This window comes from Petaurus breviceps, unplaced genomic scaffold, assembly GCF_028583685.1.
Source record: "Petaurus breviceps papuanus isolate PSGF00001 unplaced genomic scaffold, PetGlider_PUasm1.0 166, whole genome shotgun sequence".
Taxonomy (NCBI): Eukaryota; Metazoa; Chordata; class Mammalia; order Diprotodontia; family Petauridae; genus Petaurus; species Petaurus breviceps.
Genome location: NW_027185737.1, coordinates 1,278,545 through 1,299,796, shown reverse-complemented (window position 1 = coordinate 1,299,796; position 21,252 = coordinate 1,278,545). Strand labels below are relative to the sequence as shown.

At 38.4% G+C, this 21,252-nt stretch overlaps 1 protein-coding gene and 1 pseudogene across 2 annotated transcripts in view; both read right to left on the bottom strand.

Moving 5' to 3' along the window:
- Window positions 1–15,263, bottom strand: part of AMFR (autocrine motility factor receptor) — a 56,566-nt gene extending 41,303 nt beyond the window's left edge. The window contains exon 1 of one of the 2 annotated variants that reach the window (XM_069082444.1): window positions 14,826–15,263. In XM_069082444.1, coding sequence (XP_068938545.1) covers window positions 14,826–15,104 — 279 coding nt within the window. In that variant the 5' untranslated portion in view covers window positions 15,105–15,263. The remainder of the gene's footprint in view (window positions 1–14,825) is intronic. The other variant, XM_069082443.1, reaches the window with a different exon arrangement.
- Window positions 8,491–9,903, bottom strand: LOC138157016 (ADP/ATP translocase 3-like; annotated as a pseudogene).
- Window positions 15,264–21,252: the final 5,989 nt, after the last annotated feature.

Sequence of the window (21,252 nt, the reverse complement as noted above, 5' to 3'; positions counted from 1 at the left end):
GTTTTCTTCCCCCTCTGTATTCAATCCACAAACTTGATAAAAGTGAGATAGCTTTAAAAAAAAAAAAAGACAGAAATGACATAGTATTACTGAAAATTTTAAATGCTATGGAAAAATCCAAAGGACATAATTAAAACAATAAGAATAATGATTTTAGGAGAGGCCAGGTAGCACAGCGAGTAAGAGTACCGGCTCCAGTGTCGGGATGACCTGGGGATCAAATCCGGGCTCAGATACTTAGCACCACACCCAGAAATAACTGGCCGTGTAACCCTGAGCAATTTACTTAATCCCGACTGCTTTAAAAAAATAATGATTTTATTTAGAAAAAAACACATCCATACAATCTACATGAAGGTAATTTCAACCATTATACTTTTTTACGAGGTCATTCTTCATTGTACTTTGAAAAAGAGACTGAAAGCAAGTTGACAGAAGGCATGTGGTTCAAGAAAGCAAGTTCTAGGGCATGTACTATTATTATAGTCAGTTCATATTCAGTGTTCCAAAGCATCTCTAACATAGTACATAATGATATAGGACATGGGTCCCCAGAGTCAACTACTCCATCCTCTCAGGGCTCAAGGGGTAGCCCTGACAGGCTGGGGGATAGTATTTGTATCATGAAGCAAACAGATATGTTTCCTGAAATAACTGTGGGATGACTATAATCAGACTTAATAGCTTTTATAAAAGAGTAAGTATTTACTAAGGTAGTATAGTTGTCTGGGAATGTCTTCCTAAAAGTCTGTAACTCACCAGTACATCCAGAATCCAGGGGAAACTAGGACAAGTTTAGAAAGCACAGAATTCCTGGTTACTCAAAGTCCTTTTCTCCCCTTAGTGGGGCACTCAAGAAGTACCCCCTTAGGCACAGGGCAGCTTCTTTGCAAAGATCTTTGTAGAGCTATGAATCTACATCTAGTCTGTCCTTGGCTCCCAAAGCCAACAATCCTGCCTCGTACACCTACGGGATGATAATTAGTCCAAAATCCTGTAGACTTCGAAAAACTCAAAGGTTCTTCTCCAGCCGAAGGGAGGGAAGCCTTAGGAAAGGAGACCAAGGATGAAGCTGAAGGGTCTCAGGTGGTCAGTTAGAATGCATCTCACTAGGATCTGAATCTGAGTAGTTTACAGAAGACTGACAGTGTGCTCCACTAAGTTTCCTTAGTCAGTCCTTTCAAGTTACTCCAGTTTCACTATGGGCCTCTTGCTCTTAATTTCAAAGTCTCTGATTGACTCCTTGATTGAAATTTGTTCTTACTTCATTGATTTATCAGGGCACACTTCTATAGCCACCTTTACAATGATCAAACAGGGTGTTATCAAAACAAACATGTGGCTGCGGGTTAAGGGTAGGGTGGTTCAAAGAACGTAATGGTCTCTCTTAATCTTCTGTCAGAAATAATGTCATATATGATGGGCCTGTCCACAGCTACAAAGAGATGCTACAAGAAATAGGTGGTTATATTCCAAATGAGATATAAAGATGGTTGTTTAGAACTCAATGTAAATTTTCTCAGAGAATGCTGTGGTGTTCTGGAATTATCACTAAATTAGGAGAGGAAAAAAACCTACGGTTTGAATTCTAATTTCTGCTACTTTATGTATTATGCAACTTTGGACAAAGCATTTCTCCTCACTGGCCTCCACATTTTAAAAATAAGAGGTCTGAACTAGATCATCTCTAAGGTCTTTTTTATTTCTTATAACCCTATGAGTTGAAACAAACAAAAAAAAGTTTTAGTGCTAAAAATGTTCGTTGTTTAGTCGTTTTTCAGTCACATCTGACTTCCTGGCAAAGACACAGGATTCCTTCTCCAATTCATTTTACAGATGAGGAACTGAGGCAAACAGGGTTAAAAGAACTACCCAAGGTCACACAGTTAGTAAGTGTCTGAGGCCAAATTTGAACTCAAGAAGAGGAGTCTTCCTGACTCCAGGTCCTGCACTCTATTCACTGTGCCACTAAGCTGCCCTTAGAAATGTTGGGGCACGGGGTGGCCAGGTAGCACAGCGTGTAAGAGCACCAGCTCCAGTGTCAGGATGACCTGGGGATCGAATCTGGGCTCAGACACTTAGCACCCACCCAGAAACACCTGGCCGTGTAACCTTGAGCAAGTTACTTAACCCCAATTGCTTAGGGGCGGCCAGGTGGCTCAGCGAGTAAGAGCACCAGCTCCAGTGTTGGGATGACCTGGATCAAATCCGGGCTCAGATACTCAGCACCACACCCAGAAATAACTGGCCGTGTAACCTTGAGCAAGTTACTTAACCCCAATTGCTTTAAAAAAAAAATGTTGGGGCAGCCAGGACAGCAAGTAAGAGCACCAGTTCCAGTGTCGAGATGACCTGGGGATCGAATCGGGCTCAGACACTTAGCACCCACCCAGAAACACCTGGCCGTGTAACCTTGAACAAGTTACTTAACCCCGATTGCTTAAAAAAAAAAAATGTTTAATTAACCAGAAAAATTCAAATATCTAAAATCACGTTCCCCAAACACACCTCTTAAATGAAGCAGAATAAACTATGGCAGTCTCACCTTTGACCACCTGGACCAGACTGTGAGAAACAGAGTTATTTTAATCAAAATAAATATCACCATCCAAAATTCACAGCTTTCTAAATCTCTAGACAAACTGTGACAAATGTCTAAATATATCAAGATTCTTTAAAAAGAATCTTCTCATCTTTGGAGCACAATCAAACCAAGATGTTACACAACACATACTAGCCCAAATCATGATTATAAACAAAATCTTGGCAGTAACTTAAAGTTACTTTAAAAGATCCTCCTATCTGAAAGTGCAATACCAGATTTACATACATTTTGGGTTGCAAAAATAGAAAATGAATGGTACTCAATGATGCTTATGGCTTAGCTAAATGAAATTGAAAACATCTTGCCAGTAGGCAACCATGGATAAGTTCCTCCCCTTCTCTGAGTCTTAATTGCCTACCCTCAAAATAAAAGCACTATGATCTCTAATTCAACCCTAACATTCTACGATTCTGTAAGTTTCAGAAAAAAGGTTTAGAAAGTTATAGTCTGATGACACTAGAAAGGGAATCCTATGAAAGTTTTAGTGATGCTTCATTTCTATATATTTCCTCACCCCCACCCAGACTTTATCTTGTAACAAAGAAAAACAATTCAGCAAAAGCAGCCTTTAGAGTAACAACATTTAATAGTGCATGCAGTCCTGTTCCTGCTGTCCCATATCTTTCAGTCACATGGAGAGAAGTGTGATTTTCTTCTCCAGAAACACTAGATTTTCAGTTACTCAAAGCTCATCTTGATTTTAGGATCATAGATTTAAAAGGAGAAAAGAACTCTGACACCATGGAATCCAACCTACTTATTTTATAGATGAGGAAACTGAGGCATAGGTTAAGTGACTTGTCCACAGTCACACAGTTAGTGTTTGAAGCAAGATTTAAATTCTTTTGACTTCAAGTCCAGTACTCTTTTCACAATGTAACCAAACTGCCCATGCCCACCCACCCCTACTACAAAAGGCATACTTGTCAAGAGTGACAAAGCCAGTATAAATAGGGGAGGAGGAACAGAAGCAAGGGAAGAAACTCTCTTAGGCTGGTTTTCTATCCCATGCTACCTCATTTACATTTCTGTAGTCACTGTGGATGCTGTTATCCTGATTCTGCTTGTGTGATTTTGCAAGTGTATATAAAATTTCCCATGTTTTCTTAATTCCTCATAGTCATCATTTCTTATTGCACAATAATATTCCATTACATTCCATAGTTTCTTAAAACATTTCCGCCATGCACGGGCACCCACTTGATTTCCAGTTCTTGGATTATCACAGAATATTTTGGTATATATAAGGCTTTTCTTTGTCTTCCTTTGAAAAAAATATCCAGTAGTAGGATTGCTGGGTGAAAAAATATGAACAGTTCAGTCACTTTTCCTGTGCAATTCTTAGCACAGTGCCTAGTATACAGTAATTTCTTACTAACTGGTTATTGACTTGATAATTCAATATGTTTTTCCAGAATAGCTGGAATTCACAGTTCCATCAATAGTTTCTTAGCGTGTTTGTTCCCCACAACCAGTTTCAGTTTTGTTTGGGGTCATATTTGCCATTTGAAGGGTATGAGGGAGAGACAGGAGGCTGTGTGTGCCAGACAACTCAATCTGCCACCAACACCTTGACCATCTCCTCTCGTATCTTGATAAACAGTCCAGGACCCAAGTCAAAGAGCCTTGGGACTACCCTGCTCCTGGCCCAGAGCCCTGGGTCATCATCTTGACAGGTAAGCCTTGTGAAGATGTAGCCCAGGAACTGCTGCTCCTGCAGGTTCTACAGCCTTCCCTCTGGAAGACCCGAAAATGAAAGCCCTTATCAACAAAGTCCTTAGCACTGTCAAACAATTCAACACCAGAAACTGATATGATTTTATCAATGGAAAGGCATTAAATAAGAGGCATTACCATCTGTTTTGCCACTTCATCCTAAGGACCATGGGACTTTTCCATCTGACTTGAGGCAGCTAGATGGCATAATGGATAGAGTGCTAGGCCTGAAGTAAAGAAGACGAGTTCAAATCCAGTTTGAAACATTTACTAGTTGTGTGAAATTGGGTAAAGTCACTTTTGTTTGCCTCAGTTTCCTCAACTGTAAAAATGGGGATAATAATAGCACTTACCTCACAGGATTATTGTTAAGGATCAAATGAGATAGTAACTGTAAAGTGCTGAGTACAGTACCTGGCACATAGTAGATACTATATAAATGTTAGCTATTATCATTATTATAATTATTGTCATTATAATAATTATCATTGACTTGCATTTGGAACCTTATATGTGTTGTCTCCCCCATCAGAATATGAGTTCACTGAGGACAAGAAGGTACTGTCTTACTTTCCTATTTATATTCCCAGGGTTTATTTTGCACATAGTAAGTACATAATAAATGTACTCATGTTCGTGTATTGAGCCCTATTCAATAAATTCCAGTAACTTCATATTGCTTCCAAAATTATTTCAGATTAAATCCTCCAGTCATCCCCTTCCTACCATTCTCCCCTCCTTGCTGTTCCTCACTCACAACACTCCACCTCCCAAATCCATGTCTTTATACTGGCTGTCTCCTTTGGTTGGAATGCTCTCCCTTCCTGGCTTCCTTCAAGAAAGTTCAAATTCCACCTTTTGCATGAGGCCTTTCATGTTCATCTCATTACTAGTACCTTCCCTTTGAGATTACCTTCCATTTACACTGTTTATATCTTGTATGTGCAATTTTTTTTTGTTTTTTGAAGAGCAACTGGGGTTAAGTGACTTGCCCAAGGTCACAGAGCTAGTTTTTTGTTTTAGGTGTCTGAGGCCGCATTTGAACTCAGGTCCTCCTGACTCCAGGGCCAGTGCTCTATTCACTGTGCCACCTAGCTGCCCCATATGTGCAATTTTTTAAAGTTGCCTCCTCCAAGAGAACATGAGCTCCTTGAGAAGAGGGACCATGTTTTTACCTTTCTTAGCATAGTGCCTTGGCACATTATAATAATGGCTGTCATGTACACAAGATGTTAAGATTTGCAAAACACTTTACAAATGCCATTCCATCTGATCCTCACAACAACTCTGAGAGGCAGAGGCACTATTATTATTCCCATTTTACAGCTGAGGAAACTGAGGCTGGCATAAAGTGACTTGGCCAGGGTCACTCCACTATTAAGTATCTGAAGATGGATTTGAGCTCAGGTCTCCTTGACTCCAGGCCCATTGTTCTATCCACTGCACCAACTAGTTGCCTGTAAGTGCTTAATAAATGTTTGTTAACTGGCTAAGGTGAAACAGGTTTTATTTCATACTATTATTTATGTAAAACATTCTTTTTACTGTAGTTTCTATTAAAAACTTCACATTTTTCACCCACTAACCAAGAGTGAATGGCTCTAGGTCTTAAATTTGTGTCAATTCCCCATCTTGGCCATAAAAGTTTAATAACTTGTTAAGAATCCTTGATACAAAGATTTTTGAGGAGTTTCCCTTCTTATTCTGTCTGCATTGATTGTACTCATGCAGCCTTGTATGGTTAAGAATTCTCCCCGATTCAGTTATGAAAGGTACTTCACTTCCCCTTCATACTCTTCTAATTTCCTGTTACCTTTAGTATACTGTTCAACGATACCTGCATTCTATGTTTTCGCTTTGTTTCCCTTCACAGTTTAGACATTTTGTTTCTCCAAATGAACTTTTTTTTATCACTTTATCTAATTTTACAAATTATCTCTTTGTTAGTCTAATTGGTATGAGAGTAAATTTGTAAAATAATTTAGTACCATCATTTTTATTTTACTGGCATAGCTCAACAATTGAGGGCTGAGTAGCTCTTCAATTATTTAAGTCTTCCTTCATTTCTGTAGGGATTTGTAGTTTTACTTGGCAGTCTTAAGTATGTCTGGTTAGTTTAAGTCCTAGGTATTTTCTATCTTAAAATATATTTTAGGGTACTACAGGATGAAGAGGGACCTTAAATTATTTTAAGGTCAAACAATTTAAAAATGCTTTTGAGATTATTAGTAAACAGCCCCCATACCTAATACAACATCTGGCACATAAAATGGACTTAAATTCTTGTTGATGTTTGATTGATGGTCACTATGCTCTTTTATGTCTACTTTTTGGGCAATTCCTTAATTTGTTAAAGAGTGAGCTGTCCTCAAAACCAAGAAGATCTGAATTCAAGCATCATATCTCACACATAAATGCTGTGTGATCCTAGGCAAGTCAATTAGCTTCTTAATTCTATAGCCTACTAAGATGGCAAGTTTTAAAAAATATATTTATTTTAGTTTTCAACAAAAACTTTTATAAGATTTTGGTTTTAAATTTTCTCTTCCTCCTTCCCCTCCCTAAGACAGTATACAATCTTATATAAGCCATAAGTGTACAATTATATTAAACATATTTCCATGTTAGTTAAGTTGTAAAGAAGAATTAGAACCAAAGGGAAAAACCACGAGAAAGAAGAAACAAAAAAGAGAGAAAATAGTCTGCTTCGCTCTGCATTCAGACTCCATAGCTCTTTTTCTGGATGGGGATAGCATTCTCCATCCATGACTCTTTTGGAACTGTCTTCCTTGCATTGCTAAGAAGAGCTAAGTCTATCAAAGTTGTTCATCACACAATGTTACTGTTACTGTGTACAATGTTCTGGTTCTGCTCACTTCACTCACAGCATCAATTCCTGAAAGTTTTTTGCAAAAAGTTTTTTTGAAGTCTACCTGCTGATCATTTCTTATGGAACAATAGTATTCCATCACATTCATATGCCACAAGTTGTTCAGCCATTTCCCAATTGATGGGCATCCCCTCAATTTCCAATTCTTGGCCACCACAAAAAAAGCTACTATAAATATTTTTGTACATGTGGGTCTTTCTCTCATTTTTATGATATCTTTGGGATACATACCTAGAAATGGTATTGCTGGATCAAAGGGTATGCAAAGTTTTACAGTCATCTGGGCAAAGTTCCAAAGTGCTGTCCAGAATAGTTGGATTAGTTCACAACTCCACCAATAATTCATTAGTGTTCCAATTTTCCCACATCTTCTCCAACATTTATAATTTTCCTGTTTTGTCATGTTAGTCAATCTGACAGGTGGGATGTGGTACCTGATCTGTTTTAATTTGCATTTCTCTAATCAACAGTGATTTAGAACCTTTTTTCATATGACTACAGACAGCTTTAATTTCTTTCTCTGAAAACTGCCTGCTCATATCCTTTGACCATTTATCAATTGGGGAATGATTTGTATTCTTATAAATTTGACTCAGTTCTACATATATTTTGGAAATGAGTTGCTTCCCTTCTATTCTTGGTTGTACTGGCTTTGTGCAAAAACCTTTTAAAGTAATCAAAATTATAAAATGGTAAGTTTAAAAGAAGGTGCCAACTTGCATTGGAAGATGGAGTTTCCTCACCTGGGGGGGGTTCCCTATGCCAATGAAATCACAGGTTCAATTCCTATCCCCTATACTTAATTTTACAGGCTCTAGAAAGAACTGGCTTGTGTATAGCATGCTCACAAGTAATTTATCCTTGTCTTATTTATTACTTACTTATAGAAACAAAATAACATTTTGTTTATATATACCCAAAACCTCCACTACCCTCCAAATCTTTGAGAGGTTTAAAGAAATCTGAAAAGTTGCAAACTTTGTATGCAAAAATTATGTTACAATACAATATGTATTGTAGCATCCCAAACTAAAAAGAAACTTATCAATGAAATATTCTGTCCAGGTCAAAAGATTATTATTTCCTAGGCACATTAAATTACCCTTTACTCCAATGCATCAAAGGATACCACACAATAAAGCTTTAGCACTTCAAAGTACCAACAGATCAGCTCACTTCTAGCAAGTCTATAATAAATCACCACAACATCCATGAAGACTACAGAAAGATTCAATATAGTTTAGTAGCACTCCCCAGATTTGTAAGTCCACTTTCACTCTTTTTTTCTTAATCTTCTGTGTATTTATTGTTTTTACAGCAGAATGCCCAACACAGATCATCATAACTGCCAAAGTCAGCTGTGAAAAATAGTATATATAGTGCTTAAGTACAAATGGGACACGTGATTTTTAAAAATAAATACTTAAACACAAATTTATGGTCCTACAAAAGAGCATTTAAACTAGATGGTCTAAGTTGATCTGCCTCCTTGGACCCACAGTAACTGTTATTTTCCAAAAAAACAATAGAATCAATATACTGAATCATCATCAGTTCCACTGTGTGAATAATGGATCACAATAAATGAGTCCCTTTTTCTAAGAGCTTTTCCTGGCTCCCCTACAAACATGATCTGGTCTGGATAAAAAGACAACAGGAATTTCTTGAAGGTCAATGGTCCAAAATGCTAAGTATGGTTAAGTATTCTACATGATCTATATTCATTGGTTCCTTTTTTAATCAGAATGTACTTAGATTACTTTCTTCAATTCATCATACAGGACAAGCACGAAAGCTCCACCCATGCCTCTAAGAACATTGGACCAGGCACCCTTGAAGAAAGCTTTAACACCCTCATCTTTAGCAATGTTCTTCCAGCAGTCAATTGTCCCAGTGTACATGATATTGGCTCCTTTGTGCCCAGACTGCATCATCATTTGCCGCCTTACTGTATCAAAGGGATAGGAGACCACACCTGCTACAGCAGTCACTGATTGTGCAATCATCCAGCTTATCACAATGTGAGTGTTCTTCAGATCTGGGAGCATACCTTTTGCTGTATCATAGATTCCAAAGTAAGCTGCTCTATAGATAATGATACCCTGCACTGAGACATTGAAACCTTGATACAAGCCCCGAATTCCATCAGACTTGGTGATTTTCACAAGGCAAGTCTCCCAGGCCTTTGAATTCCCTCTCAGTGCCAGATTTTCCAACATCAGCAGCCAAGCAGGTTCTTGCAAAATCCAAGGGGTAGACTAAGCAGAGAGAAGTGGCTCCAGTTGCACCACCAGAGGCAAGATTGCCAGCAAAATACCTCCAAAACTGTGTGTGCTTGTCCACTCCTCCCAAAAATACCTGCTTATACTTATCCTTAAAGGCGAAGTTAAGGGCCTGGGTGGGGAAGTATCTGATGACATTCGCTAAGTTACCCCGCCAGAAGGAAAGCACCCCTTGTTCCTTTGGAATTCGGACTATACAATCCATTATGCCTCTGTACTGCTTATCTGCAGCAATTTGTTTGCTGGCATGCTGCACCTGCAGTAGCAGCTTAACTCTCTCAATGGGGGCCACCGCGGTCTTGGAGATGGCAGCGGCGATGCCACTGACCAAGAAGTCCTTGGCAAAGGAGATGGCCTGTTCCGTCATGATCACAGAGGGGGAAGGTGCTGGAGGCGGAGGAGAAAAGCCCCACTTTCACTCTTCACTGGTGCTTTAAGTTTGAATATTAAAAAACATGTGCAAACTTATATTCTGTGTTCAGCACCCTGATGGCACTAACATTCATAGCACCAAGATATTACCCAAGCCTTTTCCTAGGCCCCCAAGCTATAAAGACAAAAAAGAAACGATTTTCTATCTAATTAAAGTAAGACAAGGATAAATTAGTTGTGAACATTCCATACACAAGCCAGTTCTTTCTAGAGCCCGTAAGTGTTAAATCTGTACTCCTGGGCTAGCAACTGAGGACTCTTAACTCAAAACTTTTTAAACCACATTCAATATGCCCAAGTCACTCAGTAAAATCAGTAATAAAAAGCAGGTATGACAATGAATTTGGCTAGTTTTTAAACTGTACATCACTATACAGACTAGTAATAGACCAGAAATTAGGTAGCCTAAACAAGAAGTTTTCCTATTTGCAAGAATACAGTATTTCCACTATTCTTCAAAATTCTATAAAATCATTAACCACCCTACACTTTATAGGACAATCATGGAAACTGTTCAAGTTCAGTGACATGAACAGATATCTGTCCCAAGATACCCCTGCATCAAACAGTAAAAGATGTCAGACACAAATACCTCCCTCAGAGTACCTCAATAATCATACTCTTCTTACCCCTTCCATGTAAAATGGGCATTTCTGGGATCATTTCGGACACTTGGGCCTAATACACAAACAACTTTCTTGTCAATACTATATGAAAAATACTGTAGCTTGAACAGTACTTTAAATATTATTTTAAAAACAAAAAATATAATTCTACTTACTTCCGTATCAATTATAAACCACTTAATGAACTTTAATTTTTTTTTTAAAAAAGGCTATTAGATTGCTCTTCATCAAACAACAAAAAATTGTCCCTTGGGAATTTAATAATAGAATTAGCTAAAAAATAATGATTCTAAGGAACCCCAAACCTGTTGAATAAATGCCAATGAGTATAGTGTAGTAGACAATTGTAGCAGCAAGCACCCCAAGCGTCCTCAGGGTTTGCAGCTACCACAGGTTCTTGGATCTGCTTTGTTAAAGGAAAGCAACTCAAAATGGGTTAACAAGCTTACTTTAATCAGTCAGACATATATCGTTTACCTTATTCAGGAGAAAAGGTCAGCACCCTCAAAGTATACAGGCATAATTATCAAGACAGAAACATCAAGTAGACAGATTTCCAAACTGTCCAACCATTACATCCATACCCAGTCAACATCTGGGTTTCCACATTCTGGGTTTTTCAAAGCCGGGGGACTCTCAACAACGGCTTCCCAGAATTCAGATCAAATCACAGAACATTTCTCAAAGTGAGTCCCAAAACAAAGCTACACATCAGGGCTTATATAGCCTTCTCCTGGCTCAGAGAATGTAACAACCTTATTGACCCACTGGCCAATCAAAAAGTATCTACTGAAAAACAAGCCTCCCTCCCCAGGCTTCAGGTGCACTTTAGCCTAGGGGCAGGGAAGATCTTTAAAATTTACATTCGCATTACAACAATGTAATGGGCTTGGAATCAGAAGACCTGGATTTGAGTCTAGGTTCTGCTACTACGTGACCTTGGGCAAATCACTTCATCATTTTCTGGCTCTCAAATAAGGGGGCTGGACTAGATTATATTTAATAAAGGCCCTTTATGCCTATTTCCTTTGGATCAGTATCAAATCAGCAGTTCTCTATGACACAGCACCAGCTAACAGGAAAAGGAAAGAGGGCACTAACAAACGTTGCTGATACAAATTATTACTGCTTAATTGTATTTATGGCAAACTAAAACTCAGCCAGCAAAGAGATATTATTTGTGAGCATATGATACATAATTATATCATATGAAATTATTTCTTGAAATAACAAATTAATTAGGACATTTTTTTAGTTTCCTGCCAAAACCAAAATGAAAGCCCATAACTGATTTGCCTCCCACTAAAGTCTTATTTGAACAACTACTCTTCTGCACATTCGTGCCTCAAATAGTCCTAAGGAATCAGAAAATACTTTCCCCATATTTTATCAATGGCAATACTCTTCCTCATCCTTCCTAAAATGGGCATTCCTAGGTCACTAAAAGTATTTAGGATTACATGTACTCTCCACAAAAGTGTTGGGAAATTTTCCTTTCTTATTTACCCATGTATACTTATTATTACTGTGTCATTATCATTATTATTTTCTCTTATCCTCTGCTTTCAGGTAGTCAATTTTTTCTCAGTATTCACCCAAAATATTTGAAATTTGTAAATATTTAACACTAGGACATTTTAAAAGGATTTTAGAATTTTACTTTTTTTAATGCCTTCTTTTTCCTAACATTTTCCCCTTAAACCTTCTACTAAACCTGCATCTTCACATTTACTGGTTTCACATTCTAAAGTAAAAGTTATATCCTTTCCTCAAAAATTTTCAGGCCTTCATCCATAAACAAAAAGAAGAAAGGAAAGAGAAAAAAGGAGAAAATAAACATAATATACTAAGAAAAAAGAAACAACAATTTTTTGCTGTCCTGGTAGAATAGCTCAAGAAGTATTTATCTGGATACAAAAAGTCTTGAAAAAAAATACTGTAATGTCAAACTAATGGAAGAGTAGGGTTAAGAGAAATTAATCTGAAAATGTGATAGTCCTATTACCTTTAGTACACAATAGCAGGTGAAATTAGGGATCAATGAAAATCAATAAGGGAAAAAAACCTATAGTAAAACAAGTCAAAGAAGCCACTAATCTAAGAAACATGGAGACTCACCTTGGTGACCTTTGGTACCCATGCCATAGATCTATCTTATAAACAAGACCAATAGAAGACATATTTTAGACACTTTAATAACTTAAACTCCTCTAGGACAGGATCCAAATCAGAACTACATTATACCAAATTGTTCTCAACTCAGAACAATAACAATATTATAGTAAGGTTCTAGTGCATAAAAGAAAGTAAGGAATAAAAAGATGAAAATAGGAATAAAGAGATGAAAAATTAAGGCAAGCACAAATCAATCTGTAAGAAAGTAAGGGAAATGCAGTAAAGCCAAGACTAATGCAGAAAAGAAATGAGAAACAGGAGAAGAAAAAGATCAACTAAGAAATGAAAAATATATCAACATATAGAAGAAATGGAAACTTCAAACTGAGTCATCTACTAAAAAGCAGACTGAAAAATGAGGGGGGAAAGACAATTTAAAAAGAATAACTCACAAAAAAACTACGAGGCTTTACCTACTATTTTATGAATATATTTTAGACTACTGGAATCTCAACAGCAGATATGTAAGAAGAAACTCCTCGGAAAAATTATTAAACAATACCAGTAGAGCTACTTATCAAAGACTTATTTATATCTTAAGTTTTAAGAAAAGAAAAAAATATCAGACATTGTAACCGAAAAGATTTGCCAGATGCCATTCCTCCCATTTAAAGTGTTTTCAAACTAAACAAAGCCCAAAAAATTAATTTCACTTAAAATTAAATGCGATGAAATGAGTTCGTTCCCCACTTCTATCCTAAATACAGCATGCTGCTTACAGAGTATCAGAGGAAAGAGAAAAACTCGTTAATGCTATATGGAACAAATGGACCCAATATAACCAAGTGAAGAAATTTCACTTATCTTGCACATATCCCTTACTTTGAAAGTCAGGAGAATTTAATAATAACAAGAATTTCATAATCTCAAATTTATATATCTCACTGTTTCTTGCTGAAATAGTGGTATTAATTTGAACAAACTGCACACATTCTTGTGATTTTGGGATACCAGTTTAACACTCTGAGGCTTACACTGACCTAAACTGGCAAATTGGCAAAGTGAGTGATGACTAAATCGAAAATCCTGGAGTAACTTTACTTAGTGCTGCATGGTTTACACAAGAAACATTCAGTTGTCTTCGCTAAGATAGTTAAACACACACACAACTTCTTTGGAGTCAAACCGTTGGTACGATATTATTTCTGAGACGAGACAAATCACATTAGAGATATGCTCCTCTTTTTAGACTCTGCCTATTTATGTATAGTCTTCTCGACTTTCTTAACTCCTTTCTCGGTTCACTTGCCAGCACAAGCTATATTCTGAAAGTGTATGTTGTCTATGTCTGGATATTGGTTGAATGAAAACAAAAGATGCAAACAGGTCCTTGTTAGGCAGCAGTAATAGAGAAGTACATGATATTTAGATGAGACAGAAAATGGGCTCTACTTATACGGAAATAAGGAAGCCCAAATTCAAGTCTAAAATCCTTCATCCACTTAAAATCAACTCTTAACATCTTTTCTTTCTTGACTCTGGGAAGTTCATTAATACAGTTATCCTGCTGAGAACCTCTGAAATTCATGCTCCTTTAAAAAAAACTCCTCAAATGTGGCCGATCTCAAGGGAAAAAAAGTTCCATCCACATATGGAAGCACTAGAGTTGGAGTAAAAGGATGTGGGTTCAAATTCTACCACTAATTTACTACCTCTGTGACCACAGGTACGTCGCTTTCCCTCTGTGGACCTCAACTTCCTCATTTGTCAAATGAAGACACAGGACCTAGATGATCTCAAAAGTACTCCCCAGTCCTAATGACTGGCCCTGTGACCCATACGTTCATAAACTGCCTCTCTACTGACTCCTCGGAAATCCTGCCTCCTTCCCGAGGGGGCGGGGAGGGGTGGGAGCCCGAGGTGAGGGGGTGACTGTCCTTTCGTACGCCTTTCGGGGGCGCTCTGTAGGATCCCCTAAAACATGAAAGCTCCTACCCCACAGTTCCCTGTTACCCAGCGTTAAGTCTCCTCCAGCTCAGGTGCCCCTCGCCCGACCCCGCCCCCACTCGGTGTTCCCTTCAAGCCGCCCCCCCCCCAGTCCTCCCCCATTCGTGCCCAGCCCCCCCTCATCTCCTCCGCACGGCCCCGCACCCACTCACCCACACGAACAGGCTGTCGGACAGCAAGTACTGGGCCACATCCCGGGCCCGGGGGCCCCCGGGGCCCGGCGGGGCGCTGGGCTGCGGCTGCTGGGGCGGCGCCGGCTGCTGAGACGACGTGAGCACCTCGGGCTCTCCGGGGCCGGCGCCGGGGCCCGGCTCGGACTGGCTGAGGGCTCGATAGGCGCTCACGATGGTGCCCAGCAGCGCCAGGCCGCTAAGGCCCGTGTAGGTGCGGAGGCTGGGCCAGGGGAAGCGCTCCAGGAAGAGCAGCGGCATGGCTGCGGGGATGGCGCCCCGGGCCTCGCCTCGCAGGCCCCCGAGCGGCCTCCCTTCCTCCTTTACTCCCTCGCTCCCGCCCGCGCAGCCTCCTCCAAACGGCGGCGACAGCGACGGCGACAGCGCTTCTCGGCTCCCCACCGCTCGCTCCTGCTTCTGCTCCCGCTACTGCCCCTGCCGGCGCGGAAGAGCCTCGGCCACCCGGCCGGCGGCCGCCCCCCCCGCCCTGGGGCGGGACCCGATCGGCCTAGGGCCCTCTCCGGCGCCGCTCCGAGCCGTGGAGCCGGGAGCCTCCTGCCTCCAGGCCGGAGCTGAAGGCGGCGCCGCAGACCCTCCCTCCTCCGCCTCCAGGAATCATAAACCCCCGCGGGCTGGAAGGGAGATCGGAAGAGCCAAAATAGATCCCGGAAAACTAGTCGCAGAAGGGCCTCAGGGCAGCTAGGGTCCCGCGCTTTACAGAGGCGTAAACTGAGGCCTAGGGCTATGTAGACATGGCTCCAGGGCTGCAGGTACAGGGCCGAGGGTGGGGGCTTTTAGAGGAGCCGAGACAAGACTAGGTCCACCTGACATCCGGCCCGACCACCGTAGCTCTCGATGCCCCGAGGAGGCCTTGGTCCCTTCTCACTCTTCGAAATTAACAAACTATTTAGTATACCCCTATCTCACATGGAAGATTCCTTCTGCTTTGCAAACTAACGTTTTTAAAAAGTGGAAAGCTGCTAAGCACACCACTACCTTCGTTCTTTAGGGAAAGAAGTGGCAATGACAGCTGACCGGGAGCCACCGGCTAGTTTGTTTCTCCTCAGACATTTCCTAGCTTGTGACCCTGGGCAAGTCAGTTACCCTCCCTCGGCCTGTTTCTTTACCTGTAAAATGAAGATAATAGCACCCACAACAAAGGATTACTGTGAGGATCAAATGACGTTTTACCAACATTAAAGCATAGTTATTATTAGCATCATGGATTAAGAGCTGCATGGAACTGTAGGGATCAACAGTGCTTTGAGGGCAGCTAGGAGTCTGGATGAATACAGTGCCAGGCCTAGAATTTTCTTCCTGAGTTCTGTAGCCCCAAACCCTTACTAGCTGTGTGACCCTGGGCAAGTCACTTAATCCTGTTTATACCTCAGTTCCCTCCTCTTGTCAAATAAGCTGGAGAAGGAAATAGAAAACTACTCCACTATCTTTGCCAAGAAAACCCCAAAGGGGACATGAATAGTCGACACAACTGAACAGTATTTGGCCTAGGAGTGCTTTTAAATCCTTTTTTTCATTCACACAATTGATGCAGATTGAACAGAAACATAACCATTAGTGCAACAACCGTGCAATAGCAAAAATGGAATTTAACTTAAAACCCAGACAAAACACCATTCCCGAGGAATGATTCATTGTAACCGTAGGATGAGATACATTTTAAAACACACCCATTACAATACAAATTTGCTTAGCTTTGACAGTATATGTTGCCAATGAGGGCTTTTAATGTCAAGGAACATGGAAGGCAGAAACATTGACAGAAAAATGTCAGTAAAAATAAAATTTTTTTTTTACACTGGAAGAGCAAATTCAGAAAGGGACATAAACAAGTAGGGTGATGTTGGCTCTAACGTGCTAAATGTCATTTAATAATCCAAGTTTTAATACATTCCTGGTTCCACACCTGATTCCCATTTTATTACCTTTGTATATGGATATATGTTCATGTTTGAGGATTTTCTTAATCATTTTTTTAAGTGGAGCTGCACTGTCATTTTATATTACTTTGAGAACTAGAAAAATAGGCAGTATGCAGCAGTGGAGAGGCACTTTAGCAGAGTTTAGGCAATCTTAAACCCTTCTGCCCTCAATTTCATCATCAGTGAGAGGTTGGACTTGAAGTTTAGTTATCAGTCAAATGTAACTCCTAAGACCAGGCTTAATACTTGCTTTTTGAAATAAATTTCCCCAACAGCCAGTTATTTATTCCCTGGGCTTAGCAGAGTACTAAAAAATAAAGGTGCTTACATCCAAATTACATAATTTTATCAATGACTAGTCACCATTGTACTGGCCTCACTCCACCATGAAGATGACTTTTTAAGCACTTGTGCTCTCTCCAGTGTTTACGCACTGCAATGTTTCTACCCCATAAACAGAGAGGAAAAATGGGAAGATCCAAGACCATTTGATTGAAATACTAAATACATAGCTGTTAAGTCAAGGTAAGAAAATCACTTGATTCAGTCCAACAACACCTTGTTTTGGAAAAGCAGTAAGATCATAGCATTATGAGCTAGAAGGAACCTTGGAGAGTCCTTATGTTACAGACGAGGAAACTGAAGCCTAAAAAGGAGAAATAATTTAAATTAAAACTATTTGAACTCAGGTGTCCTGAATTCAAACCCAATGACTCTTTTTACTACACTGGGTTCCTCAAAATAAGTTAAAAGAGAATTTCTTTTTACATGCAAGGCAACTATAAATACTGTCACTGATTTTAAAATCATCTAAACCCTCTTCTACTGCATACTATAATTCTGTGACCTGGACAAATCACATAAACGTTCCTCCTCTAGGTGTCTCTAACACTATCAGTTGCAGACCTGCATGAAATCACAGGTACAGTTCCTATCTCAAACCCTATCAAAATCCAAGCCACAGTGCACTTAGTTATGGGAGATATTCCCAATAGATTTAAGATGATACCTACAATTCTAAGTAAATGCTGTCAAAGTACTTTCAGTTTAATATTACATATCACACTACTACTTTTCCACATTTTTAAGTATCAGGTGACACATCCATATTTTGCCTTCTTAAAAAATGAAGTTCCAACTCCTCTCCACATTTAGTTTGAGACAAATTCCACACCCCCCACAGAAAAAAAATTTGTGTTAAACATAATAGCTTTCTATTTCTCATGTTCCATTTTGCAAAGAGGTATTTACCTTTCTGAACATTAAATGTGGGATTAGTTTAAGTGGTTAAGATATTTCACAAGTGGGTACATATTGATATTAATTTTAAACATCAGAACTTAATGAACTTTCTTTGCTGTGGGAGTTCACAAAAAAAGGCAGAATTTCTAATGGGATAAAGAGGTTAGGGATGCAAGGGGACCCGTTCCTAAACATTCACAGAATCTTTTTGTTTTAAATGATTTTTATTTAAAATGACAAAGGGAACAGCAATGACCTTTTAAACTAAGTTCTTGCATTCCATATATAAAAATAAAACCAGAACTTATTTCTTTACAGTTTCTAAGAACTTAGTACACCAAATAGTTATTGATGCCAAACTAAAGATGTGCACACATTTTCCTTTAAAGATAGTATCTAAAAATTTTAACATTAACTTCATTTCCCCCCATGGCTTCACATCCTTACTGAGCACATTCTTCCCTACTTACAATTCCACCTTTATGATGCAATTTGTCACTAAAGTACAAACTATTTATACAAAGCAGTATTAGTTTTTAGGGTCAGGTTTCAAGCAGTTTCTCAGAAAAAAAACCAACTTGCCAAAATGCAGAAGTGACTAGCAAATGCCATTATTACTAAAATGTACTTTTACTGACAATTCAAATGATGTTTTTGTTCTTTAATCTTTAAGTGATTCAGGTAAACACCAAGAATCCAATTAAATGCAATCAAATAATACTTAAGTAATGAGAAACAACTGGAAAAACTATGAAGCATTACTCTATTACAAAATGCAGAGATAGCATTATTGTAGTTCTAAAAACTTCTTTCAACTTTCTTTGGCAAAACACAAAGCAGCAAGCTTCTTGAAGCTGTCTTAGGGATCAGTACAATTTGTTTCAACCACTATTAACTAATAAAAATGTTAAGCCTCATGAAATCAGGTATGCAAAAGCTACTACAAGGATATGATCTCAGGGAAACTGTAGTGCACAAGACTAAATGCCTTAAAAAAAACCAACTAGGAACTAAAGAATCTACATACTTGACTTTTTTAGTTTAAAAAGGATTTTCATTTGGAACAAGCTTTGAGTTATCAAATGGACAGATTGATTGTTAGCTTCTGTCATTTGGAAAGCCTCATACTTTCTTACCTAAGATTGAAAAGTACAAACCCACTAAGCAAATTGAGTCACACTCCCTTCATGTGCAATGCTCAAAGGTTAAATTTTACTTAAAAGTACCAAACAAAATAATTGCAAGTTGTAGGGATGGCAAAATCATTCATGATAGAAAAATTTCTCCATCTACTACAGTAAATTTGGCATTTTCTAATTAGTATTATCATACTATATTTTAATTACTTAGTATACTGAATGCTTCTAAGCTTTAAGAGCTTAAAGACTTTTACACTAAGACTTTTGGAATACTCATTTATACTAGTTTATTTTTGTAATCAAGTAGATTCATACATAAAAAAAATTTAGGCCATATAAAAAGCTTGTTTTGACTCTGAAGAGATCTTAAGGCAAATGAATAGATTTTACAATTTCCTCCCCAGTCTATTAAATACTTTAAGTACTATTCTGAATTCACTTTTTAGTAAGGATTATCGAAGCCAGAAATATTCAAATTTTCTTTGAATATTTAAAGTGAATGTTTCTCTCTATCAGATTTAAAACAATCAAACAAGGAATGTAAGGTAAGTGCTCAATAAATACTTGATAAATGAATGCCAGTGAACAGAAACTAGTTGAACTGGCCCATTAATAAACCTTATTAAATAAATTTTAAATTAGTATTGAATATATACAAAGAACATGCACGTTACCGTTATTAGTTCACGTATCATGGGGACTTAATGAATAATGCTCAGAAAATTTTTACATTAGTTTAATGTAGGAACATGCCTAATTTTATATTTCTTGTAGAAATACTGCTTTTAAAGGGAGATAAACATAAATCATAAAGTGGAAAACATGAAAGTACTTAATTGGGATTAACTACGTAACTGTGGTCACCACATGATAGCAAATAAGTTTTAGAGGCAGCAGAAAAAAAAATCAGTCCAATCAATGAATTACAATTTCATGTAACTTTAATAACTACTCTCAACTATTTAGGACAAAATTTAACTCCATTTAGCAAAAGCTAAATTCATTCAGTCCAGGTAGCATAAATTCCAGTAATATGGGTAATACAGTTCATATAATTCTAACTCTTTTTCCCCCCAAATAGCTTCCTATGTAAAGATAACTGTGTTCACTGAAGGGCTAAAATTGTAGCTAGTATCCCACCTTGTCAGACAGGAGTGGCTACATGGTAAATGCTGAAGGTATGAAGAACACAACTGGGCTAGAAACAACCAAAAAAATCTGACCAAGATTTTTTTTAATAGAAAAAAAACCCCACACACAAACATACCACAGACATACAAAGAACTGCCCTATCTCCCACCCTCAAAAAAAGCACATCAAAAAAGGCCTAGGTATATTTACACATGATTTCCCTTGCAGGAGCAAGTATGCTCCTTCCTGTTCAAAGGACAGTGCAGTTTGCAACTTTCTACAGGGTAGGAATTGAAAAGGGACTGCATTGCCTGTGAAACGAGGCCAGGTAGACATAAAACAATTAGCTATATGGTTTTCCAGATTAAAGTCCCCTAACTTCCTGAAGAGGACTATTCAATAGTCACATTCAGGATGTACTGATGCCATCCAAAAGCCAGTCCAATAACTCCTGAGTGATTAAATGGATGAATGGCACCATCTGGTCATAATACTAAATAAACATGATCAAGGTTTCAGGTGATATTCCAATCTGTGAAACCACATAAGTATGGCCACAGCTCAATTCTACATCACTCTTCTGAAAAAATTAGTATTTCAATTTAAGAAAAAACAAGTAAAAATGCATTGCTTTTCAGTTGGAGACAAGAGAATTTAGGAATAATGCTTAATTCCCACACATGGGATTATTTAACAGAGGATTACTGAAGTAGGCATCTGAGATAATTAGGGACCCAAGAGAACTCATTTATATAATAAGATCAATTTACTGCTGTATATTGATTTTATACCTAATTATATAAACTTTAAGCTATCAGTTGTTAAAAATTAGCTCTTGATTCCTTTCCATTAAGGCCCATTATCAATAATTTCTAATATTAAAATTTCAATTATATATACACATCCTAAAAAAGCAGATATTATAAATTTGTATTTGGAGAAATTCCTTCCCTCATA